At 44.7% G+C, this 26,635-nt stretch overlaps 1 protein-coding gene across 1 annotated transcript in view; it reads right to left on the bottom strand.

Annotated features, from left to right (window-relative positions):
- Nucleotides 1-26,635, bottom strand: part of ELL2 (elongation factor for RNA polymerase II 2) — a 364,302-nt gene that overhangs the window by 268,164 nt on the left and 69,503 nt on the right. Inside the window, exon 2 of the mRNA XM_069627653.1 lies at nucleotides 4,094-4,141. Within this exon, the coding sequence (XP_069483754.1) occupies nucleotides 4,094-4,141 (48 nt within the window). The remainder of the gene's footprint in view (nucleotides 1-4,093; nucleotides 4,142-26,635) is intronic.

Consider the following 26,635-nt stretch of genomic DNA (forward strand, 5'->3'; position numbering starts at 1 on the left):
CCTTGGTGCAGACTCACTCCAATTCACGTAACACAATTAAACAGACCTGGGAGCGGGACATGGGCACCCAGATCGACGACATCAGATGAGCCCGTTACTGTCAACTCACCAAATCTGTTTCAATGAATTCTGGGCTCCGATTGATTGAATTCAAAATCTTAAATCAATTGCACTACGCCTCTGCTAAATTAGTTACGTTTGTAGAAAACTGTACAGGCTCTTGTCCAAAATGTAATGCTCCCAATGCGGGAATGTATCATATGTATTGTCATGCCCCTTAATTGTGGAATTCTGGCGGGAGGTGGTGGGACTCGTTGAGGAAATAACGTCAATCCCAGCGAGACTGTCCCCCTTGAAGTATTATTTGGGGACATCGGTAAAGTGAAGGAAACCACTAGACTATAATATTTCATGTATTGTTGCCAAACGATGTATCCTGAAATTTGGAAATGCGCAGCTAAACCAACCCGAGCTAATTTTCTGAAAGACCCATGTATGGTGAACGATGAGGACATATGGACACTGTTGCGCCTATACCTGTGTAATTTGATACCTGACGTAGATGTAACGCCTACATCTTCGCCCTGATTTGCGATATTTGCCTGTCCATTATATGCATACGAGTAACAACTAGGTTTAAACTATACTGCAATGTTTATGTAAATGGTATTGCTATGAAGCTGCTCTCTAAATAAAAAATAAAAAAAAGATAAAGGAGCCAAGTATCCTGCAACAAGAAGCCGAGTCGAGGAACCACTGGTGACCCGCTAGAAGGTTTGGCACCCTGAGCCCACCATCGTCCTGTGAGACCCCTCTGCATCTCTGCATCTGATCATCCTAGGTGGTCTGCGAAGGCGCTTTGACCCATTGGAATAGTGGGACCAACTTTTCTCGGCACCTGCATCAAACCCTGCAAGTAAGCCTCTTCGGAAGTGTCCCTGGGCCAACCAGTGGGCTAACCAGCTTACACAGGACGTTTGCTCTGTCACCGCCACGGTTTCGAGAAAGCCCTCGAAACTTGGTATACTGCTTGCTCTGTGTCCACGGCACCCTCACACCGTATTTCGTACACTTGGCATTCCCAGGTCTGAAGTGAGACGAGTGCGTCCGGAACGGAGTAAATGCAGTTACCGTGTTGCCCTGCTGTGGCAGCGACCTGTGCAAGTTTGCTGCACTTGTGACCCCCTTGACCCTGAAGCCTGCTACCACGGAAACTACACTGTCAAGACATTCTGCTTGTCGCATTCAAACCTGCCAGCGAAGTGGACTGAACTGGCGAAGTCTGGGTCTGCCTGCGTCGGGGACCGGCGAGTAGTCCATACCCCAACCGATGGCCCCTAGCGCAGGAGCCCATTTCTTTTCGCATGAAGTGGCCCCCTGAGGGCCCCTTTCCTTGCCACCGCTATTGCAAAATAGTGACTATCCCGCACTCTCAACCTGCCTCTGCCCGCAAGTGGAAGTCCCGATTGAATAGTGGGGTCTTGTTCTTCATCAACCTTATCCACCTGCCTGAGCTGCTAGTGAAGAGACCCTATTTTGTCCAGTGGCACAAGCGCGTGCATTTACTATTGAGCATAAGGCTCCTCTCTTCGTAGGGCTTGGACTGCCTCGGAGTTAGGTGTATTCTTGATGTGGAACTGGGTCTAAAGATTTAAAGATTACTTGCACTGCCCGTTTTCCTCCCCATCTAGGTGGTCTACATATTTCGTGCTTCTTAATCCGTTAGACCCCTCTGGTCTTGTGTAATTTATATATATATATATATATATATATATATATATATATATATATATATATATATATATATATATATATATATATATATATATATATATATATATATATATATATATATATATATAGTGTTGATTGTGATGTGTTGGTTTACTTCAGTATTGTGATTCTTTGCTATGGTCTATATTACAAAGGCCTTGTAATAAATGTGTCTATATTTTTAATACAACACCTGTCTGTAAATTTCCTTGCTTTGTGTGCTCATTGAGGTCTTTCAGTCACCCTCACCCCTCTTGAGACTTAGTCTTGACCGCATGCCATAGCTACCCTGATTGGTCTGGCTTGTACAGAGGTTACCCTGTTCCAAGAATTTAGGTTGGCCTTCTGAACCTCTGCCCCTCCAGGTCAGAGTTCAGAAATCCCTCTTAACAACCCTCAGACGAGGGTTAGGGCTCCCAGCTGCCTTGCCCATACAAGCTCTCAGGGCTCAGGCCAATCCTTCATAACATGCCCTCTGGAAGTCTGAAAATATCAGTGGCAGCAGTCTTAAGCATTTCTCTTACAGCGCATGTAGCTGTGTGAAGTAGCTAGAAAGGCAGCATGTTCAACTCAATATAAAATACCAAAATGTTCTGATGCAGCTTCAGCACACCTCCATATATCTGGACCTTGGGTCTTCACATTGAAAAATATTCCTCTCTAAGGGGATAGGTTAGCCTTCTACAAAGGCTGTTACTTCAGCATTATCTTACAAATGGTCCAACTTTGTACAATTGGTGTAATGAAGGTAAATGTTGTCCAGTGTTTATGTAATAGGTTGATTTTTATGCCAATATCCAGGACAGTGTATGCCTGAATTTTACAAATGGGAGACTTAATTGCCATATTATGCACACACCCCTCACTAGCAGATATTAGTGGGTGAGGGAGCGGGCATATATATTCAAGTACACAGTGCAACCGAGCATCACGCTCTAGATCAATGCGTTTGGTACCTCTTGGAACATTTCACTGAGGTTGCCCAGTCACACCATTTAACATTTCTTACTGTTAAAGCTGCCTATGGCTTTTCCCACCTCGAAAAAAAGGTTTCTGTAAACCAGTGCAAAACCGATACTGGTCACTAGGTGCATCACCCATTTGTAACAATGTGCACAATGTTTCCATAGAAGAGTGAATGCTTGGTATAATGATTCATGCTGGCATGTTCGTGTCAGTACCAAGAGTTCAGTTTATTTGTATGGCACACCATATAACATGAAGGCGTGAGGGCGCAAAACTCAAATCCTTCATGGATGAAGGGATCTCCTTCCCATATACCCAAGCCAGATTTATATATAAAGGCTACTCCTTTCCTTGTGGTTCTATATTGTTGGACCATACTATAACTCTCGTGAAAGGCCAGAGGTTGGTCCAGCCGAGTCATAGCTCCATGTTTCCGTGATAGCACACGTCAACATCGTGGCTATTAATGTACGAGGCTACTTCTATGGCATGCTTTAGTAATGATCCTGTATTTAATAATAAAACTTTTAAACACTGCAATACAAGATCCTTTCCATTAAGCTTGGGGTCCATCTTTAAAGTCTTTTGTACCCTGTTAACATATCGCCCTTAAGCTGTAATACCAGTGCTTGCGTGCAATTTGGCTCAGCCTGTGTTACAAAATGGTGTTTATTCCCGTCATTTATATCATTAGGTAGTTCACACTTAACCTCAGAGCCTCACATGAATGACTCGCTATAGTACAGGTAGTATGATCTTATCTAGCTGTTTATTTGTGTATGTTATGAACAGCAAATATTTTGCTCTTTTTGCAATAGCATACAACATCCCCTGTAGTCCCATAATACAACTAGATCTATGTTATATTTACTTGCATTTTTGCCGGATAAGGACTCCTCCACATCTTCCACGAACCGCTACAGATACTTGGGTTCTCGCGCTTGCGCGGCTGTTTTTCAAAACTATGGCGCGAGAACTACCAGGCGGTCTGGGGGGTGTAGTTCTAAACGGGGTCTGCTGATCTCAAGGGACAAGGCTAAAACTAGTAGACAAGTCATACGGAACACACCTTTGCCATACAGAATTAAATAAAGCAGTCATCTTCATATTTGAGATCACTACTTACTGGCACCATTCCATGCTAAATGTCTCCAATACATTTAGCAGAGATTGTGTCCCCAAATAGCCAAGTCTAACCGCTTCAGCTAAGATTTGCTGGCCATCTGCTTGTATAAAAGGTTATAGGACATTTTAGTAGAATTAACACAATATATGGATGTAAAGATGTAATGTTAACATGGGACATCATTGCAAGCAAACACAATATGGCAGAACGCATTTGATAAATACTCACTCCTTGTAGCCCTTGAAATTGGATTGTTGGTCGTGAAGGTGCTACATTCTGTAAAAAGAAACGCTACATTTTAATACAGTGAAGACTGACATTAAACACCATAAAATCCATAGATGCATTAGTTATAACAAGTGCACAAAAGGTCAACGACAAAATTGTTCTGTGTAACAGCCGGCCCGAAGAAATTCCCAGTGTTGGGGCCACTTTTTAACCCCAGAGGGAAGTTTAAAAAATATCCTTGGATACTTATATGGACAATATGCACTCACCATGATACTACTACCTGTAGAGCAGGCCTCACAATTTGTATTCCGCCCACTGGCAAGAGAAATTGACTTGCCAGTGCATACAGAGCTCTGTAATATGCATGGACAGTGGATTGCAAACTGAAACTTGCACCTGCAGTAGACCTTTTGTATCAGTGGTGATTAGGTGAAAAGGGAAATTACCTCCACATGGTGCGTTAACAGCAGTCTGGGATAAATTTAGCATTTCAAGCACCCAACCATTAGATGTTCAAGATTTTAAAAGCCCAAGTGATGACAATTACGTCATCCAAGGAAGCTGTAAAGGTTGGGCATTTCAAAATCGCAGCTCGAGTTGCACTTCAAGTAATCTCAGTTTTGTTAGGTTTAACTTCGTGATCTTAAAAAATTCATCTGAGATGTATAGATTCAAATGGCAAGATTACTTTTTTCAGTCAACTGATTTTTATTGAAAAGTTTATAAATTCACTAATGCATTTGATTAAATCAGAAAGTGAAACATGTAAAACCTTTACCTTGTCATAGTTTCAGATATTAACCATAGGACATCAAATATAATGTATGAATAGGTTAAGGAGATCTGTGAAGATAGGCAGGGGGTGGGGTGACAAACCAGACAAGAGGGGATGATTCCATCATAAATGAAGAGTACAAATTATATTTGTTGTAAAATTTAGTTAGCGTTCTGGAGAATAGTGCAAACATGTTTTCAATTCTTTCAAAAAAAGGTAGCAGGCGCTCCTCTCCAGAAACATGGCATGATAACCTGTTCTGAGATGAGAGTTTACAGCACACACTTTTCGCTCACTGTACCTTTCACAGATGTGAAATATCCATTTGCATACTAGTCTTTGTCCCGCCCACATAGGCTGTCCAGCACCGAAATGCTATGGCAATTCCTCTCTGAACAAGAGTACCAACAGCAACCCCATACACGTGTTTCAGCCTTGTTGGGCCTCAGTGAGGTGAAGTTGTGCCTCTGAGCACAGTGAGCAGGGAGTCCCACGTCTGGTTGCCCCCAGGTACTGCAAACTCATCTCAGAACAGGTTACCATGCTGTGTTCTTTCTGGAGAGGAGCGCCTGCTACCTTTTTTGAAATATTTGAAAGGAACTTGGGGTTGGTCACAGGTTTTCAGCAGGTAGTAATGGAAGTGCGTGAGAAAAAAAATGGCAATCTTGATCGTTATGGCAAGAGCTTTCCAGAAAGATTGTAGTGAGGTGATAACCGTCTTTAGACTCAAAGTATAGGCAGGTCCAGTGCGGTTATGGGTGCCAAAACTCTCCCAGAGGGATCCTTGTATTAGTAAATGGAGGGAATTTACAAATCGTAAAAACGGCTTCATTCTAGTTTGCATCTTATGTGACATTTTTGTCTGAGCGCTTGCAAGACAAACAGGCCTTAAAACATTAGCTAGTGATAACGGACGCTTGGCATCAGTTTCCTTTGTGCTTTTGCCACCTGCGCCCCCTCTATCTTATAATCTTTGGCCTGCTTTCTGGACCCTCTACAGTCTACACCATCCCTCTGCTTTCCTGCACTTTCTTCCGTTTTCGGCCTTTTTTCACCTTTCAAGCTGCGGCATCTGTGCAACTTCTTTCATACCCCTGGCTTGTCCCCCAAGGGAAGCCAAAGCATCATCTGAAGACCAAGACGCTCTTCCATCTAGCGTCCCGACCTTGAGGTGGTAGGTGCTGCGCTTTTGCCCGCAGCACTCCCTCTATCGTGTAATCATTGGCCTGCTTTCTGGCCTCTTCCCGATAAACCTCTTGCCATCTCTTCTCCCCCCCCATATCTCTGCTTTCCTGTACTTTCTTCAATTTTCTGCCTTTTCTCATCTTTCCAGCAGTGACACGCACCTGTGCCACCTCTCCCCTGTCCCTCATTACACCAATGACTGGCTGCTCATCTCTAAGAGTGTCTTCCCTAGGACAGCCTCTGCCCAGGCATCCATTGGCTAAGGGCCCAAGGAAAGGGCAGATCCTTAAGAAGCAGCTCCAGTCTGTTTGGCTGTGTTCGCCTGGGCAGCCAGCCATCAACCACTCTTCTTGCCTACATAAGATAGCGCACCAAGTTTAGCCAGCTAGTAAGTCGTTTTCCAATCACTGCTGTGTACCAATGTGTTAGGTGGTTTTCATTTCACTGTTGACACCAATTGAGGCTTTTCTCCTTCCCAGATCTCAAATCTGGATTTTATCCATTTAGTGCAGTGTCGTCAATTGAGTCCTACTCCAGCTGTCCTCCCCCCAGCACGTCTCCCAACTCTAGGTGTTTCACCACTACTGATGCATTTCCAATGTAGGGGTTTGCACACTACTTTGTCCCACTACTGCTGTATTCGACCCAAAGGGTCTCTACCAGTGCAACAGATAGTTAGCCACATAGTCCAAACCTCCCTTCCTGCTGCCAAACCAGTGCCCCTCAATAGGAATTGAAATGAACTATGCCCCAGAGCCACCCCCAGAGGCCCGCCACCCCTAGTTATCCCCACACAGGTGTTGAATTTTTTTTTTGCCATACCAACGCAAGACCCAACCACCCAAGGTTAGGCAGAACAGCACCAATTGGAAAGCCTCAGAAAAAGAGAGCCAAGCCCTACAATCACCACCAGAGGACTACACACGGGCCATGCTAATCCCCCAAAAGAACACCCAAAAACATAAGGCGCCACAAAGGAAAACTAGGAAATGACCGAACCAAGAGGGTTCAAGGCCCCTGGTACCACAGTGAAGACTCAATCCCAGGGACCAAGATAGATACCCATGCAAAACGAACTCCTAGCCCAAGAAATTCAACCCACAACTCAAAACATGCCTCGCCACAAGAAAAAGCTTTGAAATCAAAAAGGAAACCTCGGACACACAGGAAGGTGCTGATAAATCAAGTTTACATGACTCCAACAAACTCAGAAGGAAATGCCAAACAGCCAGAGGACAAAGAATAGAGCAAAGACTAAATTGCTCACTACCTCTCCACATAAGACTGCTCTGGAAGTGAAAACTGACCACAAGCAACAAACCCACAGTCAAGAAGCAAAACAAATCACCACCCGGAACGAAATAAAACCAAACAACCCTGCAATCAATCTAGCCAGACTACTCGACAAAGAGACCACCAGAGACCTCGACAAAGGTAGACCACCATTGTACCATTGGTATGATCAAAAAGTGCTGTGGGTTGAACACCCTCATGGTCCGTATCGGTGGACTGTAGTGTAGCATATAGTGCTTGGGCGCACTTGGTATAGGAGCATGGGTTGGCTGCATTCTAATGCCAAGTGTGGTGAGGTGGATGTGAGGGATCAGTGCACTGTGTGCAGCAAGGAGCGTGGTCTCCCGTCTGCATTCTCGCTGCAGTGAGGTATGCGAGAAGGTGTGCTGCTAGGCCGATTCTTTCGTGGGATATAGCTGCGTTGTACCAGACTGGAGGTGTTTTATGAACGACATAGGTATGCGTGGAGCTAGGCTGAATTGATTGAGGGTTGTAGCTGCGTTCAGAGGTGAGTGAGCATAATGGTAGAAACGAGTGCCTGGGGTTACCGATGGTTGGTTCCTGGCTGGTGAGGGTATGTGGATTTATTTCAGGGCAGTCCTTTGAGATGTTCTGTGGTTGGACTTGAGGGCCAATTTTCAGGGTCCCTGTAGGGATTTTGAGTTGGGTTGTTGGGTGCTTTTTGGCATATTGCATAATTTTCCATTGATGTTTTGTTTCCAGTTCGTGCAGACTCTCAGGACAATGGCCTTGGGGGGGATGGGTATATGGCCATGGGCCGACCTTTTCTTGGATTTGGGAAGCCAGGTTTTTACCACTTTTATGGAAGGCCATGTAGTCCTGGATGTGCCGAATATGGGGCGGTAGTAAATTCCTTAAAGTGCCAAGTTAGAGTAGGCTGACCCTCCAAGTCTGACAGAATTGGAGGCAGATATAAGTGGGAGGGCCGGGCTTGACCTTAGGCCAAGTGTTGGGCGGTAGTGCATAGTCTTGGAGGTTGTGATGGACAGGCCTGGTGAACCGCTCAGTGGTCGATACAGGATTGTGAAGGTGCCCCTTTGTCCAACAGGTAGCCAATGGAAGGTGCGGAGAGCAGGCGAGATGTCCCTTCGTCCTAGTGCAAAGAAGAGCTTAGCAGCAGCGTTTTGGACTCTTTGCAGTTTGTTAATTTGGTATGCCGGAGCACCCAGATGCACAGAGTTTGCAAAGTCCAATCTGGACATGATGATTGACATAATAGAAGTCAATCTGTTGGGGAAGGAGATCTAAGGGAAGACGAGTCTTAGAAGCCTGAGGTGGTAGTGACATGATTTGGATACATTATTGATCTGGTGGGACAGGGTTAGGTCAGAGTCCAAAATGGTTTTTGACTGTTGGAGGTGGCAGGGGGTGCCGAGGGAGGCCATGGGAGTGGTTGCTGAGAATAGCTGCGTTGCCACATACCATGATCTGTTCTTCCTGGGTTGAGAAGGAGGTGGCTTCTAGACACATTAGGTCTATATCACTGAAGCAAGGCATTAGGTCAGGGGGTGATCAGAGCTCGTCTTGGGGATCCTCAGGATGATTTGGGCGTCGTCAGCATAATTGTAATGGGTGAGGTTGCGTGAGCAGATGATCGCTGGTAGCAGGCTCATGTAGAGATTGAAAAGGAGCGAAGGGAGGTGGTAAGCACCCTGGGGTATTCGGTGTTCACTGGTCGAACTGAGGAGGTAAAAATGGGGAGGATCGTGATTTGTTTCCGGTTAAGGAATGAGGCAATCTAGTTGAGTGTCAGGTCTTGGAATCCAAGAGTGGAGAATTGAGTGGTTAGAGGTGAAAGGCAGCCGAGATCAAGGAGAACCAGAGCGGCGCATCCTTCAGAGTATGCCATGACCTTGAGGTCGTCCTAGATCGAAATCAGTATGGTTTCAGTTCCATGGCGAGGCCTGAAGCCAGACTGAGCAGGGTCTAGTAAGTTGTTGGATTCAGCAAAAAGGTCGAGTTGAGAGTAGGCAGAGCGGTCAATTCGTTTCACCAGGAATCTGGTGTTGGAGATGGGCTTGTAATTGGATGGCTGGAGGGGGGTTGAGACGAGCCTTTTTCAGAAGGTCTGACGTGCGCTATTTTGAAGGCTTTCGGAAGGAGACAGAGGTGGTGTGATCGAGTATGGATCTAGCCTGCTCTCCTCAGAAATCTTCTCCACTTGTGCAGGAGGAGGCAGGGCAGGGGCCAAGGGGGCACACAACGGGTCTGCTGCTGGACAGTTTGTGGAATTCCTCGCTCGAGATCGGCTTGGAGTTGAAGGTTGGCGCTGCAGCAGGGGTGTGGAGAGAGTTTGGCATCAAGGGTGGCCACCTGGTCTAGTGTTCTGTAGAAGTGATGGGAGAGGGAGTTGCACAGCGATTGCGTGGTTGTGTTAGGGGCAGTGATCTTACTAGGCTTCACATATTCCAAGATGATCCTGTGTATTTCTTTTTTACAGTTGCAACACTTCAATATTCTTTTATTAGTCGTTTCTTTGGCTTTTCGGATCTCGCATTTCTAGTTACGGTGATGGGCGAGCAGGGATTTGCCAAGGATTTTTTTTTTTTATGTTCACCATATGCGCTCGAGGGAGGGGTTAGGGGTTTTGACGGTCTTCAGGTGGGGCGTGAACTATTTGGGGATTGGTCCCACAGGTGTGGCCAGGGTCTGAGGGGGTGAGTGGGAGGGGCAAGTTGTAAGCCAAGAGTCAAAGGCTTCAGTAGGGAGAGGTCTGAGGTTGGGAGTGCGTAGCAAGGCTTCATCCAAGTTTGGTAGTACCATGTTCCAATATTTGTGGTCATGACAGGAGACGGGGAGGACTATGGGTGGCGGGGTAGGAGTGTGGATGGAAAAAGGTAGGGCTGAGTGTTCTGTCCAGATGAGAGGTTTAGGGCAGGACAATGAAACGTGGTCAGAGGAGCTTAAGATTACATCAAGGGTTTGCCTTCAGTGTGGGTGAGACCTGTGGGATGTCCAGAGAGGTTGAGCGCCTCTAGGCTGTTAACCAAGGATTGGGTCATGGGTTTGCTGGTTATAGCCAACCAGATATTCAAGTCCCCCAGTAGGGTGAGTGAAGGATAGTTGATCAGAATGTTAGCTAGTGAGTCAGATTATTTTTGTCATATCCTGGTGGCCTGTAGATGAGAAGGAAAGTGAGTGGGCAACGGGGAGAGTGACCAGTAGGGATTCGCAGTTAGCTGTGCATGATTGGGTTTCGACGAGAGATGGATATGTAGGGCTTGTGGAGGATGGCCATTCTGCCACACCCTGGTGGCTCTGTTGTGAGTGAGGAGGGTGTAGTCGGGAGGGAAGGCTTCATGGTAGACTGGTTTAAAGTCTTCCTTGAACCATGTTTCAGTGATGAAGAGGAGATTGGGGTTATCAAAGATGCTATGTCTGTTTATGGCCATGGAGCGGGCATTGAATAAGAAGCAGGTGACTTGGTGGGTGGAGGAGGTTCCAATAAGGTTGGTGGCCGGGTGGACCAGGTGGGCAGGGGTCAGAAGCAGTGCCAGGCTGGGTGGTAGGACAGGGCGGAACTGTTTGCATAGTCAGGGATGTAGTTTGGCAGGGTAGAGTGTGGTTTGGTTGGAGCGAGAAGTGTGCAGTGGCAGGTTTGCATGCGATGGCGGTAGGTGGAAGGATAGCAGAGGGGGCGGTGTTAGTGTATCAGCAGGCTGCTGGATGGGGGGCCCCATTTCTGGAGGGAAGTGTAGATGTGGGAGAGGTGTCCTGTACAAAGAGGGACATTGTGTGTTGCTAGCAGTGAGTTCATGGTAGCCGGGCTATGGGTGTGTTCAAAGGACTGATGTAGATGAGGAGATGCAAAAATGTAGAGGGTGTGGGCCGGTCATTTTTCATGAGTTTAGAGTGTTTCGATGCTGGGAGTGTTAGAGAGGGTAGGGGGTGGAATGGGAAAAGGGACGAGGCGATAGTTTGCGAGAGCAAGCTGTGCCATGTTTAAAGAAGGGAAAGGGGTTGAAGATGTCTTTAGATGGCAGGCAAGTGGATGCTGGCAGTGTGTTGGGAGGATGGGCATAGCTGATGGGAGCGGAGCTTGTTTGGCTGAGAGGAGATTGGGGCTGGGTGGTGTGAGTGGGTAGGGTGTGCTGCAGGCACCCCAGGTGGAAGGTGTGGAAATGGTGAGGTAGGTCAGATTGGAGGGTTGTCTGTGTTGGCGGGATGATGTGGTTAGTGGAGGACATGTAGCTATCCTTGCAAAAGTGATTGGTGTTGTTGGAGGGGGGTCTGCAGGGTTCTGGGTGTGGTGAGATGTGGGCATTGGTGATCTACAGGGTGAAATTCTGAGCGAGAGGCAGATGAAACGGTGGTGGCAAGGGGATTGTGTAAGGAGCGCCAGTGTGCTCCTCTGGCTTGGGAGTTGGATGTAGGCCAGTGTAGGGTTCTTGCTGATGTGGGCAGGGATGAAGGCAGTGGATCTGCGAGGGCTGATGCGTTCGGCATAGGGTTAATGGGGGAGGTTCGGATGTTGTGGCAGTTTGGGGGTTGTGATTGGAGCGCCAATCATTGATATATGACTGGATACACAAAACTTCTGAGCCGTAGCAATCACCTCAACTGATGTCAAAGACTGAAATGCTCCTCATCAAACAAAACCAACAGTTTTCCTCCTGATCTACAGAACCCCGGCCTACAACCCGAACTTTCCAACAAAGCTAGCAGACTCAATCGCCATTTGTTCAACCTACCACAACAGTCATACTGGGAGACTTCAACATTTGGTTCAAAAGAAAACCAAGCCCAAGCACACTCCTGCAAACACTGCTCTTCAAGAAAATAGTAAAAGGATCCACCTACGCCGCTGGACATATACTGGAGGCAATCTTCTGCAGACAATGTTATGCAGCGAACATTACCAGATACCAAACCTGCCTACTGGCTGGAAAAGAAATACTCCACGCCAGCAAGAACAGAAACTGGAAGGACCTAGAGTCTTCAACAAACTCATTCAACCCTACCTAGCACCACAGAGCCAACTAAACCTCAGACTTAGCTGAACACACTTGGATTACAGAGGCCCTAGACCATCTGGCACCAGCAAAACCTTTCAAAGCCACACAAAAAATTAAAAAAAAAAAAAAAAAAAACACAAAGATGAAAAACCCTCATCCTTCACGAAAGCAGTCCCACACGAGCACTGCGACAGTATCACCAGCCACCCAATATCAAAAATAGGAACAATCCAACAGACCAATGCAACTTACGAAACACAGACAATGGGCGAAACAGTACAGCAAGACTCACCTGCCTAGAACCAAGAACCAATCACTGAAAATCTTCTGTGATCAAGGACACCAGCCTTGCAGGATCTCCAAGGGACCCCTGCCCCCCAGACATCTTCAAAGAAATCCTCAACCACAGCACCTCAGCGACACTTCCGGAACCTAATGAACTGGACACAAACAGGAATCTTACCAAGCGCCTTCAAATCAGCATGCAAACCACTTGTAAAAAAAATAAATAAAATAAAAAGAACCAGAAAGCACAGAAGACACAAGCAACTACAGACGGATATCCAACTTGCCCTACCAAGCAAAGATCTTGAGAACCATGTATAAAAGATCCCCCTTAAATACCACAAAACAAACACTCGGCCAGTAACAAGTTGGCTTCAGACCAATGAGAGGAACAGAATCAGCGCTCCCATTGATGAGCAACAACTTGAACATAAATGCAGACAATGGCGCCCAATCGGCCCACATACTGGACCTATTGGCAGCTTTTGACACGGCACTAGTAGTAGCCACACAACACTAATAAAAAGACTGATAGAATGTGGCATACAGGAACCCGCACTAAGATGGCTTCCCTCATTACTCACAAATCTAACCGAAGAACCTACTTACTGTTCATCTAAGATAACAAAAACCTCTCCTGTGGAATTCCAAAGGGATCCAGGGTCTCCCCCGCTTTTCATCATCTACATGTGCCCCTGATGATGAAAAATCATTCGAACCCACGGACTAATCGACTCCAACTACGCAGACAGCCGATTGTGAAAAAATAACTGCCTTTACAACTTCCTCACAACGAACAATTTCAAACTGAATCCAGCAAAAACAAAAATAATGTTCTCACCCACAGAAAACAATGCAGCAAACACAAAACTGGACTTGCCGGCCAGCATGGACACAACCAGAGACTTCTAACGTAGTAAATAATCTGGGAATATTTCATGAACAGACTGCCTGGAACCGCATGTCAATGCAATCACTACAAAGTGCCCCTACCGCCTAAGACTACTCAGGATATCTCCCATACCTTTCCTCACAGAACCCTTATAATCATATCCCTGATACTAACAAGAATTGACTATGCAAACAACCTCTACCTAGGAATGCCAAAAGACTCACCAAGAAACTCAATCACTGAAAAGCCTTCACTTGCTACCAGTTAAAAAAAAATTCAAAGCCCTCTGCATTGCCCACAAAGCATTACAGACAAGGAGCCGAATTCCTCCAAGCCAAGATCAGCCCCAAGCTCAAGCGATGACCTACAAATACAGTACGAATAAAGGACATTGAGGAACAACACTCACACCTAACTGCCAACCTTTGGAACACCATACCCAAAGAAATTAGAACCACAGAAGACCACATCACCTTCAGGAAACTACTCAAAACCTGGTTATTCAACAGACCATGACAAGTTCAAATGGACATGGATAGCAAAATAAATTGTGTGCCAATAGGAAAACACCAAGGGACATGGTCACAAATAACCGCTGCAAAAATCAAAAGACCAGTACACTGCAGTGCCCTCCCCAGCCATGCCCAACAAATCCTGATCAATGTAGAGAAGGACATCCAATCAGATTTAGTGATAACACCCACACGCAATTTATGCGCCAGGGAAACAGAAAGCCTAAGCCTCACCCAACCTCTCATCCAACCAACTAGGGCCACCCCGTCAAGTACCATCAACAGCTGCGCAACCATTCAGCAGTCGACCACACAACAGGTCCACACCCAACTGCCACGACTAACACTGACGAGTAACCAGCAACACTAGGTACAACCAAGCCTCTGCCAATAAACCCGTAGGGGAGGTCAGCCTCTGGGCCTAGAGGAGGCAAGACCAACGAGCCACACCCAAGAAGATTGGTAGATAAAATCAAACGTCAAAGACTCACACCAGAGGTACCGTCAAACCAACGCAACTTACAAACCTATTTTCCCAGTCTTGCTCCTACAGCATTACCAATGCAACTACACATGACTGGGGCTTGCCACTCTACACAAAACATAGAATGAATCTAATGCTCACAATCCAACAACTCCGAGACTCAGGAAACACCCCAGCACATAGTCCATAAATCCATCAACACTACACAAATGCACACTAACAACACATTCAAAACCTAAGCCATCCGCTAGTCAGGACCCCTATGGATACAACTAACCAGTGTGGACCCACCCCACAACCTCCCCCAACACTAGCACAAATCTCATGCACTACCCATATGGTTACAACACATGGGACCTTCTGAACCAACTCCAACATGCAAGACAACGCCAACTCCAACTTGCAAGACAACGCCAACTCCAACTTGCAAGACAACGCCAACTCCAACTTGCAAGACAACGCTCACAGATGCCAGTTCCTCCTGGTTCTTACCCATCATCCTATCCCCACTAACACACCAAGCTCCGTTTGCTTGCTGAGCTATGTGAGCCCCTGGGGACTGCTCATGGGTGGTAGCAGGGAGAAAACTGAGGATCCTCTTCTCACCTAAACCCAAAAACCTGAAACAAACTACCAAAGAACATACGGAACACAAGCAATCACCTACAATTCAGGAAACTACTCAAATCATGGCTCTTTACCCCATAAACAGAAATAATGCCCATAAGGACATACACTGAAAACTAGGCTGAGAAAATAAAATTACTTTGGCAATCGGGATAGGTTATTTATTATAAATTACGGATCTGCAACATATCCACTTATCAATTAAAAGACAAACTACATCGAATCATACCAAATAACACCCACAGAACAATTGGAAAGGAGAGCAAGCTATGACCCAGCAATAACACCTGGCCCACCTCAAACACGGCCAGCAATGGACCACCAACAGTAACGAAGGAGCAGGGAATGATAATATACTACCCAAGCAGGGATAATGCTCGCCCTCCTGGGTGTACTAAGCTCAATAACTTGGATGCCAGCCTCACCACTGCCTCTGAAACTAGACAGTCAGGAAAAAGGGAAGAGAAGAATAGACCTACTGAATGGACTGACAGTAAATAGATAGAAAGGAGCAGGTGAATGGTAATACCACTAACTAGGGGGTAATGCTCGACCAACCGGGGTGTACTAAGCCCAATATATTTGCTAGAAACCATCCACGGTATTGCCCCATAAACTAGTCAGTAACCCAAAAGAAAGACTATCCCTACCCAGTATGGCAACCCGATACATAAACAAAACTACAAGGATTATGAGACATGACCAATTAACCAAAACCTCAAATTTCTGCATACTTCAATTAACACAAAAACCCACACAACCACCTCACAGCAAACCTCACCAAACTGCAACAAACACATAGATCACAACAGCACGCAAGGACTCACTTCGATCCTATATGCACACCAAACTCTGCGCACAGTGACAACCGAACTAAAGCTTCCAACAGTACACCCCTTTCCTACACCTTCTCACCCACCCCTCACCTTTGTTAATAGCTCTGCTCGAGCGCCTGGAGACCAACTCCGTTGGTGACGGTGCATTATATAAAATACCTTTAACATTAACATGTTACACATGTAGAGAAATGTGATGGCCATAAGTTTCAAATTTGAAATATCAACCCGTTGCACCTTATAAGCAGAGAATCAGTGCTAGCTCTGTTTCTCCAACAGTTTCTTCATGTACTAGTTAAATAGGTCATGCATATCAAAAACACCTTGTGTTTAGGCCTGTATATATATAGCTGTACAACTCAAAACAGGGGTTTCGAATTGCTTTTCATTTTGTGTGCACATTAACCATACCCAATTCCTGATGGTAATTATTCATTCTCAACTACAACAAGTCATACTTATTAGGAAATGAGTTCCAAAATCACTTGCAAGCTTTTTCCAACAAAGTTGATCTGATGGGCAGTCAAGATCTTATGCGTGTCTTGCCCGCTTGGATACATTGTATTTGAATATAGTTTGGTCCTGAGCCGCTCCTGTGGAAAGATCCAATATGTGGAATAATACCCAAATGTCAAAACTCACTTATTCTCATATCTAGTGCCATGAAAGCTCGTCAAATAAGGCAAAATCCACACCTTCGATCATCTCACTACGTGGGCCATCTTCAACTCATGAATGCATTTACGAGGACAATACGGACGCTGCATGCAGATGAAACTAAGCAGGATACCCTTTGAAATATGTAGCATCCATCTTTTCTACGCTCAGTGTAAAGGGAGTGGTTAATCCATTGAAAGATTAACATTTTATTTATTTTTTTTAATTAAGTTGGCACTGCTTACTTGGCAGATTCTGTAATGGGAAGAGGTTTCAGGACTTCACTCCCTAGTTGCTGGAAGAGGGACGTTTCAGTTTTCAGCCATACGACTACCTCATTCATATAACTATGACTAAAGAGATATTCGGTGATGCAAGGATTTGCCCACCAACCAATTTAACTTGAATGAATATGCCCGAGAACTTCCCTCCAACCACTTAACATGTTTATCTACATATCGCAAACTTGTTAAAATCAGGTCTGAGAGACCCCTCGCCACTAGAATGGACTTTTGGCAAGTAAGAAATTGTGTGCTCCAAGTGGAGAATTGAGGCAAATTACTTTCTAGCTAGAAGTCTGCAACTTCATTTACCACTGATTAAATCACTTAATTGTTGGGGATATTTAGTTTGCTGATGTCAGATCACTGCACCCCAATTTGAGAGAGAATACTTATCCACAATAGCTACGTGCAAACTGACATGTTCTTCACATCTTCTCTAGCACATGTTTTTGATAAAGTTAAACCTAGAATGATTGTATTTCCCTTCATGCCAACAGAAGGCCATAATCAGGTATCCAGAGCATCGGATGAAAATATTAATGACCTTTTTGGTGTTTTACATGGCCCTTCTTTACACTGCCCCTCACGCCAAGACTACTAAACTACATTCTTAGGGACATACATTTACCTTAATTTGCTATTAATCTAATACTTTAAATGAACCTTTTACACTTTGTCATAAAAGCCACGGATTCCCTTGCCGATGTGGGATACCGAAAAGACTTTCATAGTATATTTGGAGAATCCCCAACATAGTGAGTTGATGTGGCACAGGGTGGGATCTCTCCAGAGGAGTGTGAACTTGTTAAATTACTCTTCAAGAAAGCCGGTAGAGCCAACCTTTTGCGCCCAAATCCAGTGCAGTTCATGTTGGTAGTGATCACTTAAGAAGCCAAGCTATTGGCTAATTGCTTAGCCATGACTTACAAAATGTATGAATCATGAACACAGGTGTTGGCTGGTTCGAAAGTCAATGCATACAAGTAGTCCCAAATGGTGAAATCAGTTGACCCAGACACCATTTTATCCTGCAATACAACATACCTTTGACTGGGATTGGATTTTCCAGTACTGCAAAACAGTCCCCTCTCCACTAGTCTATGTGCTGGCTATAGAACCACTGGTGCCTAAACTGTTCGGGCACAGTTCCCAGGGATCATGTTGGGGCATGAGAAACACCATCTTACTATGTGTACAGCATTCTGCACTATATCAGTCTGTAGTACCACACTCCCACTGATAAATGAAGGGATTTAATTTTCATCCTATTGCAGCCTAGAAGATTAATTTTGACAAGTAGGTGATGATGCAGATCTGATAGCACATGGTATCCTGTTGGGGTATCCACTTCAAATTCTTATACCAAGACTACACATTACTGCCAAAAGGTAATTTCTAAATTAAGAATAAAAAGAAATAGAGATTTTAGCAAACATACTACCAGTGTCCTAGACAGGGTGCATAACACTTTTACCATAAACTCCATTTGTCACAAATGTTGCCTTTGCACCCATCTGTAAAAATGAGAAGGGATTTAGAAAAACAATGTGGAAGTTTCACTTTGAGACCTACGAAATCAGGTCTTAAAATATTACGCTGAGATAATGGTGGGCTTGAGCTCCTGTGTCAAAACGTTCTACCTGCGCATTTCTGCTGGGCCGATATTGCTGATTGCGTGTGAAAATATGAGCTGTAAATCGAACTACCCTTGCTTCACCCTTCTATGCACCAAAGCATTTTGGCTGCACCTCCGTACACACTCATCAAGGCCATCGGATACCATCCCCATTCTAGGTAGCACACTTGAAAAGCTGTTGTGGCTACTAGAAAACCTCTCCATCATGGCTAGCTGGAGCACAGAGGGGTGTCATTTGCTAATGAAAGATACCTTGGGGAAAATACCTTCAGGCATTTCCAATTTATACAATTCAAATAGTGATAAACTTCGAGAAGCTAGCTTAGTCCGGCTATGGTCAGGGGACCTAGAGACCCCTATAAACACATCCATTGGTTCTTTGAAATGGTGCAACAAGTTTACTGTCATTTTAAACTGCATTTCCTTGGGTTTTCAACTAATTCAGAATGCTTACTATAGTCCGCTACACTGTTCCCCAAGGATCCTATAGTCCCAGAGCTGGAGGGTGTGCTTGATAAGGTAGGTTAAGACAATGTGCCCCAGTCATGTCCCTTCAAAGATTTTTGGAAGTATTGCTTACATTGAAGAATATTCAAGATGGTTCTAATGACCGGACACCTTAATTGTAAAGGATTTAGACCAGGGTGCAAATATTGTTACTAGCACATTTTTTAAGTCACTAACCAGATCAATTCTGTAAAACAGTACATTTCTTACTTGCCAACAATATTATTATATCACTAGACAGTGGTGAGTCAAAATCTTGCACCCTTATGTAGACAAATGTATTGCATGTGGAAAGATTGCCCTATTCTCTGCCTGCAAAGCCATCCCCTTGGATACAGAAAATCCCAGTAGCTTCCACTTGGGGGATAGATTGCAGTCACAAATCGGTAACTGAAAAAAGTTAAGAAAAAAGTAGATTGGCACCAGACTATGGTCTTTGAGGACTAAAATGGATGAACTTTTACTTAAAACAATCTGTTTAGAGCAGGAGATTAAATTCCACCCTCAACACTATTCCCATTAGGTATCATCCATACCCAATTGGAGTATTGAACAGTGTACTTCTAATTGACATTGCTTAGTGAATATCGCCACTGGTGAAGAAGAACAAAGTGGTTCATCGCTGTTTCACAGCGGTCAACTAATGTGTACATTTAAGCTACTGTGACACTTAAAAAAAGAAAGTACTTGCTAGGGTTGGTGCAGGGCAAGCTACACATGTTGGCCCTTTTAATGAGTACTTGTTCAAGTCATACTCTCCCATTTATGAGTGAGGTAACATGTCTGGTTAGTATCCATCAACTTGACATTTTGCAAGACTCGTCCTGGTTAACATTTTTACAAACCTTTTTCGATGCAGTTGAAGGGGTATGCAGTGATAAAATTAAGTCAAAAATGTTGCCTGTACAACAAAAAATTGCAGCAAAAATGCCCTGGTTTGACCCGTTAAAGGTGTACCCTATTACACCATTTAAGGGCTACAGGGGTGTCCCCTGCTTCCTTTACATGGATTGCAAAACTACTGCCTTTTTGCTGCGATATTGTGTGCACAGCCATTTTTGCAGCGATTTTAACACATGGGACCATTGAAGGAAGACCGGTTTCATATCTAGCAGAGCCAACTCCCATTTAGTTCTGGAGCCCTCAAGTAAGGCAATGTGCGAGGGAGTTGATTGATTACATACATTTGTTATTTGCTTCATATGCGAGAATGGGTAAATGCATGATGTTCTGGCAATAGTAAATGGGGTCAGGGGGCATACGTCTAATCTAGATTTTGCCAATTCACTCAGTGCACCTAGCTTGCAAAAGGTGTAGCACCATAGGTTGACCAGTTAAGGTCTTGCAACCTACAGCTTCACAGAGGTTTTGTACCAGGACTCCCATGTCCACTCATTAAGGTATATGGCTTATAACTGTTGTAGCACAAAACCCATGAAGAGCATATCGTTACAGGTGCCTGGTCTAGCTCAGCCAAGGACTCTTGAAAATGTAAAAACTAAGCATTGGATTTATTGTTGTACGGCAAAAGGGTGCCTAAACAATGCAGGTCGTTTAGGACAGCCAACATCAGTTTGTTCACATTCCATCTGTGTTTAGATCACAAACGTACAGAGACTTTCAGGGTTCGAAATTGAGGGTGATGTGAGTGAATTAGCTCCTGCTTTCAGCTTAGATGAACCTGGTCAGCTCAACAGCTACTTTTAGTTACCCATGACAACTGATGCCAAACAAACCAGTGAGAAATAAAACTTGTACATTTGGAACAATCTATAAACAAACATTAGGACACATCTATGCAACATTTTAAGGGGCAATATAAAAAATGCACAAAATGAGGTTTGCATCTTACGTGGAAGTTCGATTTGCAGAACACCATTTACTAGCTCCTCGTTCCCCCAGTGGTAGCTCCTGGTCACTTGGTAATGCTGGAAACCCAGGAGCTGCTTTTAGCTCCGATTTAATTTCGATCACTAAATTTATTCCATCAGTTGTTACGCATCCAATGACAAAATTAGCTGCAGTCAAGTTAATTGCCAATCGGATAATCTCAGGTTTGTGTTCACTGTTCCATTACAATATTTTTCAGACTCAAGGTAATGGCTGATTGACAACCACCAGCATCAATGGCTGCTTTTCCTAACACTCCATACCATCCTGCGCTGGACCAGAAGAATAGCACTCTCCTTGGTGCCTACAAGGACTAGGAGATGAGCCTCACTACCCAAACCCTGACAGGACAGTGGAGGAAATTAAGCACTACATTTAAATCTCCAATATAAAGGTTCGAGGGAAGCAGGTGAGCCTGTAGAAAGTCACAGGCCAAGCACCAAGTGTGTCCAATACTGCAATCGGAACAGATAGACTCAAGCAAATAGGCACTAGAGAGGTTTAAAGGAACGCATCTGCACCCAACTGGAATATCACACCTTCAGTACCAAGCAAATGGGTTGCAGAAGGATGCTTGGAGGCTATCGGGGGGGGGGGGGGAGCAGAAGCATTGAATAATTGACTCATCTGATCAAACAAAGCATCTGGAAATCAAGCCTTCCACTATGGCGCACAGCCCATGGAATCGCTGTGGCTCTTGCAAAAGCCACAGAAACACCTAAGAGGTAAAGTGGTCATTTCATTTGATTGTTAAATATGATCTTAGATGAATGGGCTGGACTACCAATTATAACCACAGGACAAAGTTTGACAATTGAGCATGAAACCTGGCTGCCAACTTCCCAAGACAGGCAAAAACTGTTTGGAGGTTCATTAATCAGTTGTGCAGTCCAGTTTGCCACAATATTAAATATACATTTAACCCAAGTTACTTTATTTGTGGATGTCAAGAAGTATGCATTAAATGAAGGTTTGACTTTGCCTTTTTACAGACCAAGATACTTCAAACCAACTTGGCCAAGTGAGCTTGCACAGACATGCAATGGAAGATTTGGCAACGGATCAGTTAAAACTTTCAAAGAGCCACAAGTCAATAAGCCTGTCACAAAGTTACTGGTCTAAGTACTATACTAAAGTCTCCAAGGCACATTGAGCCAGATCCATCGGCTGGGATCAAAGACCAAATCCTGCAACCTGTGGTAATGCTGTAAATTTACAAATCAAGGGACTGATAGAGAGAAGGTAATGCCAAAAAGATAATACAAGTTATAAAGTGGATTACTGGAGCCAGACAAGCAGTACTAGCCTGATTGAATGTAAGCATGGAGTGCTTTTGAGTTAGGCGCCTAGAAAATCAGAGGCCTATATTGAAGGTTACAGTAGAACATTTACATCCAAGAAAATACTTAGTCAAATGTGGTACTAGGATCGGCGGGCTTGTGCAATAGGGCACGATTAATCAATTTGATTGTGATCAGTCCTATTCAGCAAGGATTAAGGAGTTATCTGGTTAAGTCTCACATCAGCCCCATATACACTCCATATTGCAATGCTTGGAGATTGCCATTTTCGGCTATATTGCAGCACAGGTTGAAGCAGCATCCAAGGATCAGTTATGTAGTTATTCTTGAGAAACTTCTGCAAAGCGCTGTAAATCCTCAGCAGTTGGATGCATAAGAGCTACTCCGTCAGTGCTCCTAGTTATTGCAAATATTTAGCATGGAGTTTGTGTCCCCTTGGAAGACAATCACTTCCTTTCCCTGCTGCAGTGTACTTAATGCTGGTGTCGGAGATCACAACCCATCTGGAGGCCCAAAATAAATTGTAGCCAGAAAAGGCCTTGAAATTGAGTTTCCTCGCAACAGTTGATGCTAACCTGCACCCTTCCACACTCTCTCCCCCCCTGCCCTACCCCCTCCATCACCCGACCTTCTCAGTACTCAATTTCTGCCCTGCCAAAATAGTCTGAGCACACCAGGGCTGACAAAATGACTGGCCAATTATGGAACAAACTTGTCAGGATCTTCTGCCAAATACATGGTATATGGCTTTCAAACGACAACTGACCCAAATGACAAACACAATGCTGTTCAGACTAAGACGGGACACAATTCCTCAGTTGTTTTGAGGTCATCAGGCAAGCTCTTGGTGCTATTAGGAAGGAGAGGGTCTTCACACCCCATAGACGATAACTAACAAGAACTAGATGCTAATAGAGCACACCCAAGGAGCAGGGGGAAGCAAGTACACATGAAAGGCAGGTGCATGAGCACCTTAAAGCATGCAGATGCGGGTGTAGATGCGATCTTGGTAAGTGGCAGCCATCTTAGAAGTTAAGCCCAAGCGCACCAAACTATTCGGTGTATTAGGATTAGTCCCCTTACAGGAGCGTGACCACCACCCCCACCTTGGCCTGGTCTGCGAAATCCACAATCATCTCCATTGTTCCAAGTTACAGGCCCTCACGCCTGGGAAGAATGCACCCTGCAAGGTCCTGAGAAGGAAGCGGAGCACCTCGTTGCAGTACCATCCCACAGAACAGATAGCAAAGCCCTCCTTCCCCCAACTATCCCCACATGAGAAATACGGATTTGCCATGCTTTCATCCCATGACCCCCCCACATGCCACAATACCATCCAAGCCTGGAACACAGACCATAAAACCTTTAGACCCCCTTGATCGATCACTAAGACCTGAAGGCAATGCTATTGCATCTTCAGTAATGAGTCAGGTGATTTGTGCAGCAAAGTGCAGGGTGGCATCAGCATTACAGATCAAAACTAAGATGAGGACCTTGGAAGTTGCCGATTGGTCTTGGAACGAGTTAAGTGATACAGTTAGTGTGACCTCGGTTATCCCCAGAGCCACAACCCTGTATCTGCCAGTTGCATGGTTACAATCTTAAGAATAACATTGTGTTTTAAGAGTAGCCAATTGTTAGGTCAGCTCACTGCGGATGAGGAGCCCAGCAACACCCACGTGAACAGAGATGGACCAAAGGGCTGGCATCCCATATGGAGCAGGCCCTACACCTATAGGCCTTATCTGTATTGTAGAATTATACGGAATAGGACATTAGTGACACTTTTTGTGCTTATAAATGTACTGCACAGGCCAACGGACCTCAAAACGTTCCGTGGTAGCAGAGGTCTTTGCTGATGCATTCCTATGGCTATATTTATTCTGGTGTAAGTGTGCAGAGGTGTACTTTCATCACGGTTAGCAATGATCCAGCAATATGCAAAGACTGCAAGGTTCATGCCACTGCCACTCCCAAACCTTGATGCCACATCCCTTAGCCAGAACAAAGTCCAAGCTCTCTAAGGATAAGAGGAACTAGATGGTGTTATTGAAATTTTGCACAGACCAAATGCTGTTCTGGTGCAGAGCACACAAGTGGGATTTTGAATGAAAGTCACATTTTAAATAAAATAAAGCAACATTTTAATACTGGTAATTCACTGCATTTTGCCAGAGAACACTGGTAGCAGGCCTATGAAGTGGTTGCACAAAAAAACTTCATAGCCGACCATGACATTTAAAACCAAGGACAAGCAAATCAATAAAATGCAACATAACTGAAATATTTTTCAGTAAAACATTCCTGTGATGAAATAAATTGCACAGAACATTGTTGGTATATAAAATGGTGCTTAACCATTATGGTGAGAAGATGGCTGCAACTTTCTGGATAGGCTGGCTTTGTATGCCCAGTAGTGAGGCACCTTATGGGTACACTGTTGTGCAGCAAACTATGTACAAAGTCAGGATTAGGCTCCAAGATTAACCTTTGAGTAGAACATGTTCATCAAAGATGCATGCCATGTAGTTCATGGTCAACTACTAGGTCTTGTGGGTAAATAGTTAAAATAACAGGAGCCTTTTTGTTCAAAGGCCTATGGGAAAGTATCTCTGTACAATGTGAATAACTGACTTAAGACCATCATTTTGCATAAACCATCGCTGGAAAACAGATGCGTAGCCCTACTAAAATCAAAAAGTCTATCCCGTGGTAAGACTTTAAGCAGGTGCATACTTGTGGAAACTGGCAACAGTTTTTGCCCCATAAGTGCAGGAGAGGTTAATCATGTTCAGCTTGCCCCATCTAGGTTTGTACAATCTCCATCACTATATATTCTATATTTGTACCGCGACTGAGCCCGCGAGCATCAGGGCGCAAAACGTTAATACACAGCACTCACACTTGACAAAGGCCACAAAACAAATTTAGTATAGATTAAAGATGGGAGGACAGATACTAATTGAGGGGAGAATTATCGAAAGATCGGTCTTGACTTTTTTCCGGAAGATACTGTATGAAGACTAGTCTGATTTGTGATGGAAGGTTATTTGGCATGGAAGGCTTTGTCCAGTCCATTTGTCTTACTGTGCCTGGTGATTGTTAATTGGCTATGGGTTTTGGATCCGAGGTCACGGCCCGGCACATAAGCTACCAACTTGAGGTAGGCAGGGGATTTCCCATAGAAAGTGTGGGCCAGGGTCCGGGCTTTAAATTGAATTCTGTCCTCTACGGTTAACAAATTAAGATCTCTCCCATCTTTACTTCTCTGTTCCATTTTCCTTTTATAATTCTCACGGCAATGTTTTGAATTTGTCATTTTGCAATGTGCCCTTTATTTGACCCCAACATGAGTACATTTCTGTAGTCCCAACCTGGACAAAATGGTCACTCTTGCAACTGTTGCACAATTTTCCTCACTCAAATAAGGGCGTATTCAGTGTGCGAGTCTTAAATAGGAGCAGTTCTTATAAAGCTGCATGACATGTGCTTCCATATACATCCACAGTGTCTTAACTTTACTTACAACTTATTTGGGAGTCATTTATGTGGTACAACTCATATTGATGGCTTAATTTGGCCCTGGCTTTGTTGGTCCCGAAAATCATTAATTCAGTCTTCTTGGTGTTTAAGCACAGCCAATTGTTGCTCATCCAAATTTCAATAAGTTAGAGTTTCTCAACATTAGCACTGTCCTTGGCGTAGTCCTCAATTAGTTCAATGACCAGCTGGGTATCATTGGCGAAGAATACAGATTTTCTCCGATTTCCTGGGCAAACGCCTGGAAAAATTGGCCATCGCCCATCTTAATCTTCACACTGAATCTGTAGGTTGTCTCCATGATCATCAGTCTGGCTTCAGAGCTGCCAGACGCACTGAAACTGCTCTCCTAAACATCCGTGAAGATCTGCTCTCCAACCTAGATTGCAACACACCCTGTGCTCATCTTACTTGATCTCTCTTCTGCCTTTGACACCATCAACCATGCCATCCTGTTCAAGCATCTCCATGATAACCTGGGTATCATCGATCAAGCCCTGGCTTGGCCTGCTTCCTTCCTCTCCAAATGACCCTTCCAGGTCCAACTTGGGTCCCGTCTCTACCTGTGGTTTTCCCCAGGGGTCCAACCTCTCTCCCTGGCAATATCTGGCACTTCTTGCCCACCTCATTGCCGCTTTCTGGCCCAACTTACAGTGCTATGCGTGTGACACTTCAAGATGAGCGAAGAGGTGCCTGAAGGGAGCCTGTAAATGAGCTGACATTGCTATCCAGGAGTGGTGTGCCGCCAATGATATCTGCCTTAATGCCAGTAAGACAGATTCTCCTCATCGGCACACCTGCTCCCTCCTTTGTCACTCTCTGGCCGGCCTCTTGGCCTTCTTCCTGCTCCCATCTGTGA

Source organism: Ambystoma mexicanum, chromosome 6p (genome assembly GCF_040938575.1).
Source record: "Ambystoma mexicanum isolate Mex_15411 chromosome 6p, UKY_AmexF1_1, whole genome shotgun sequence".
Taxonomy (NCBI): Eukaryota; Metazoa; Chordata; class Amphibia; order Caudata; family Ambystomatidae; genus Ambystoma; species Ambystoma mexicanum.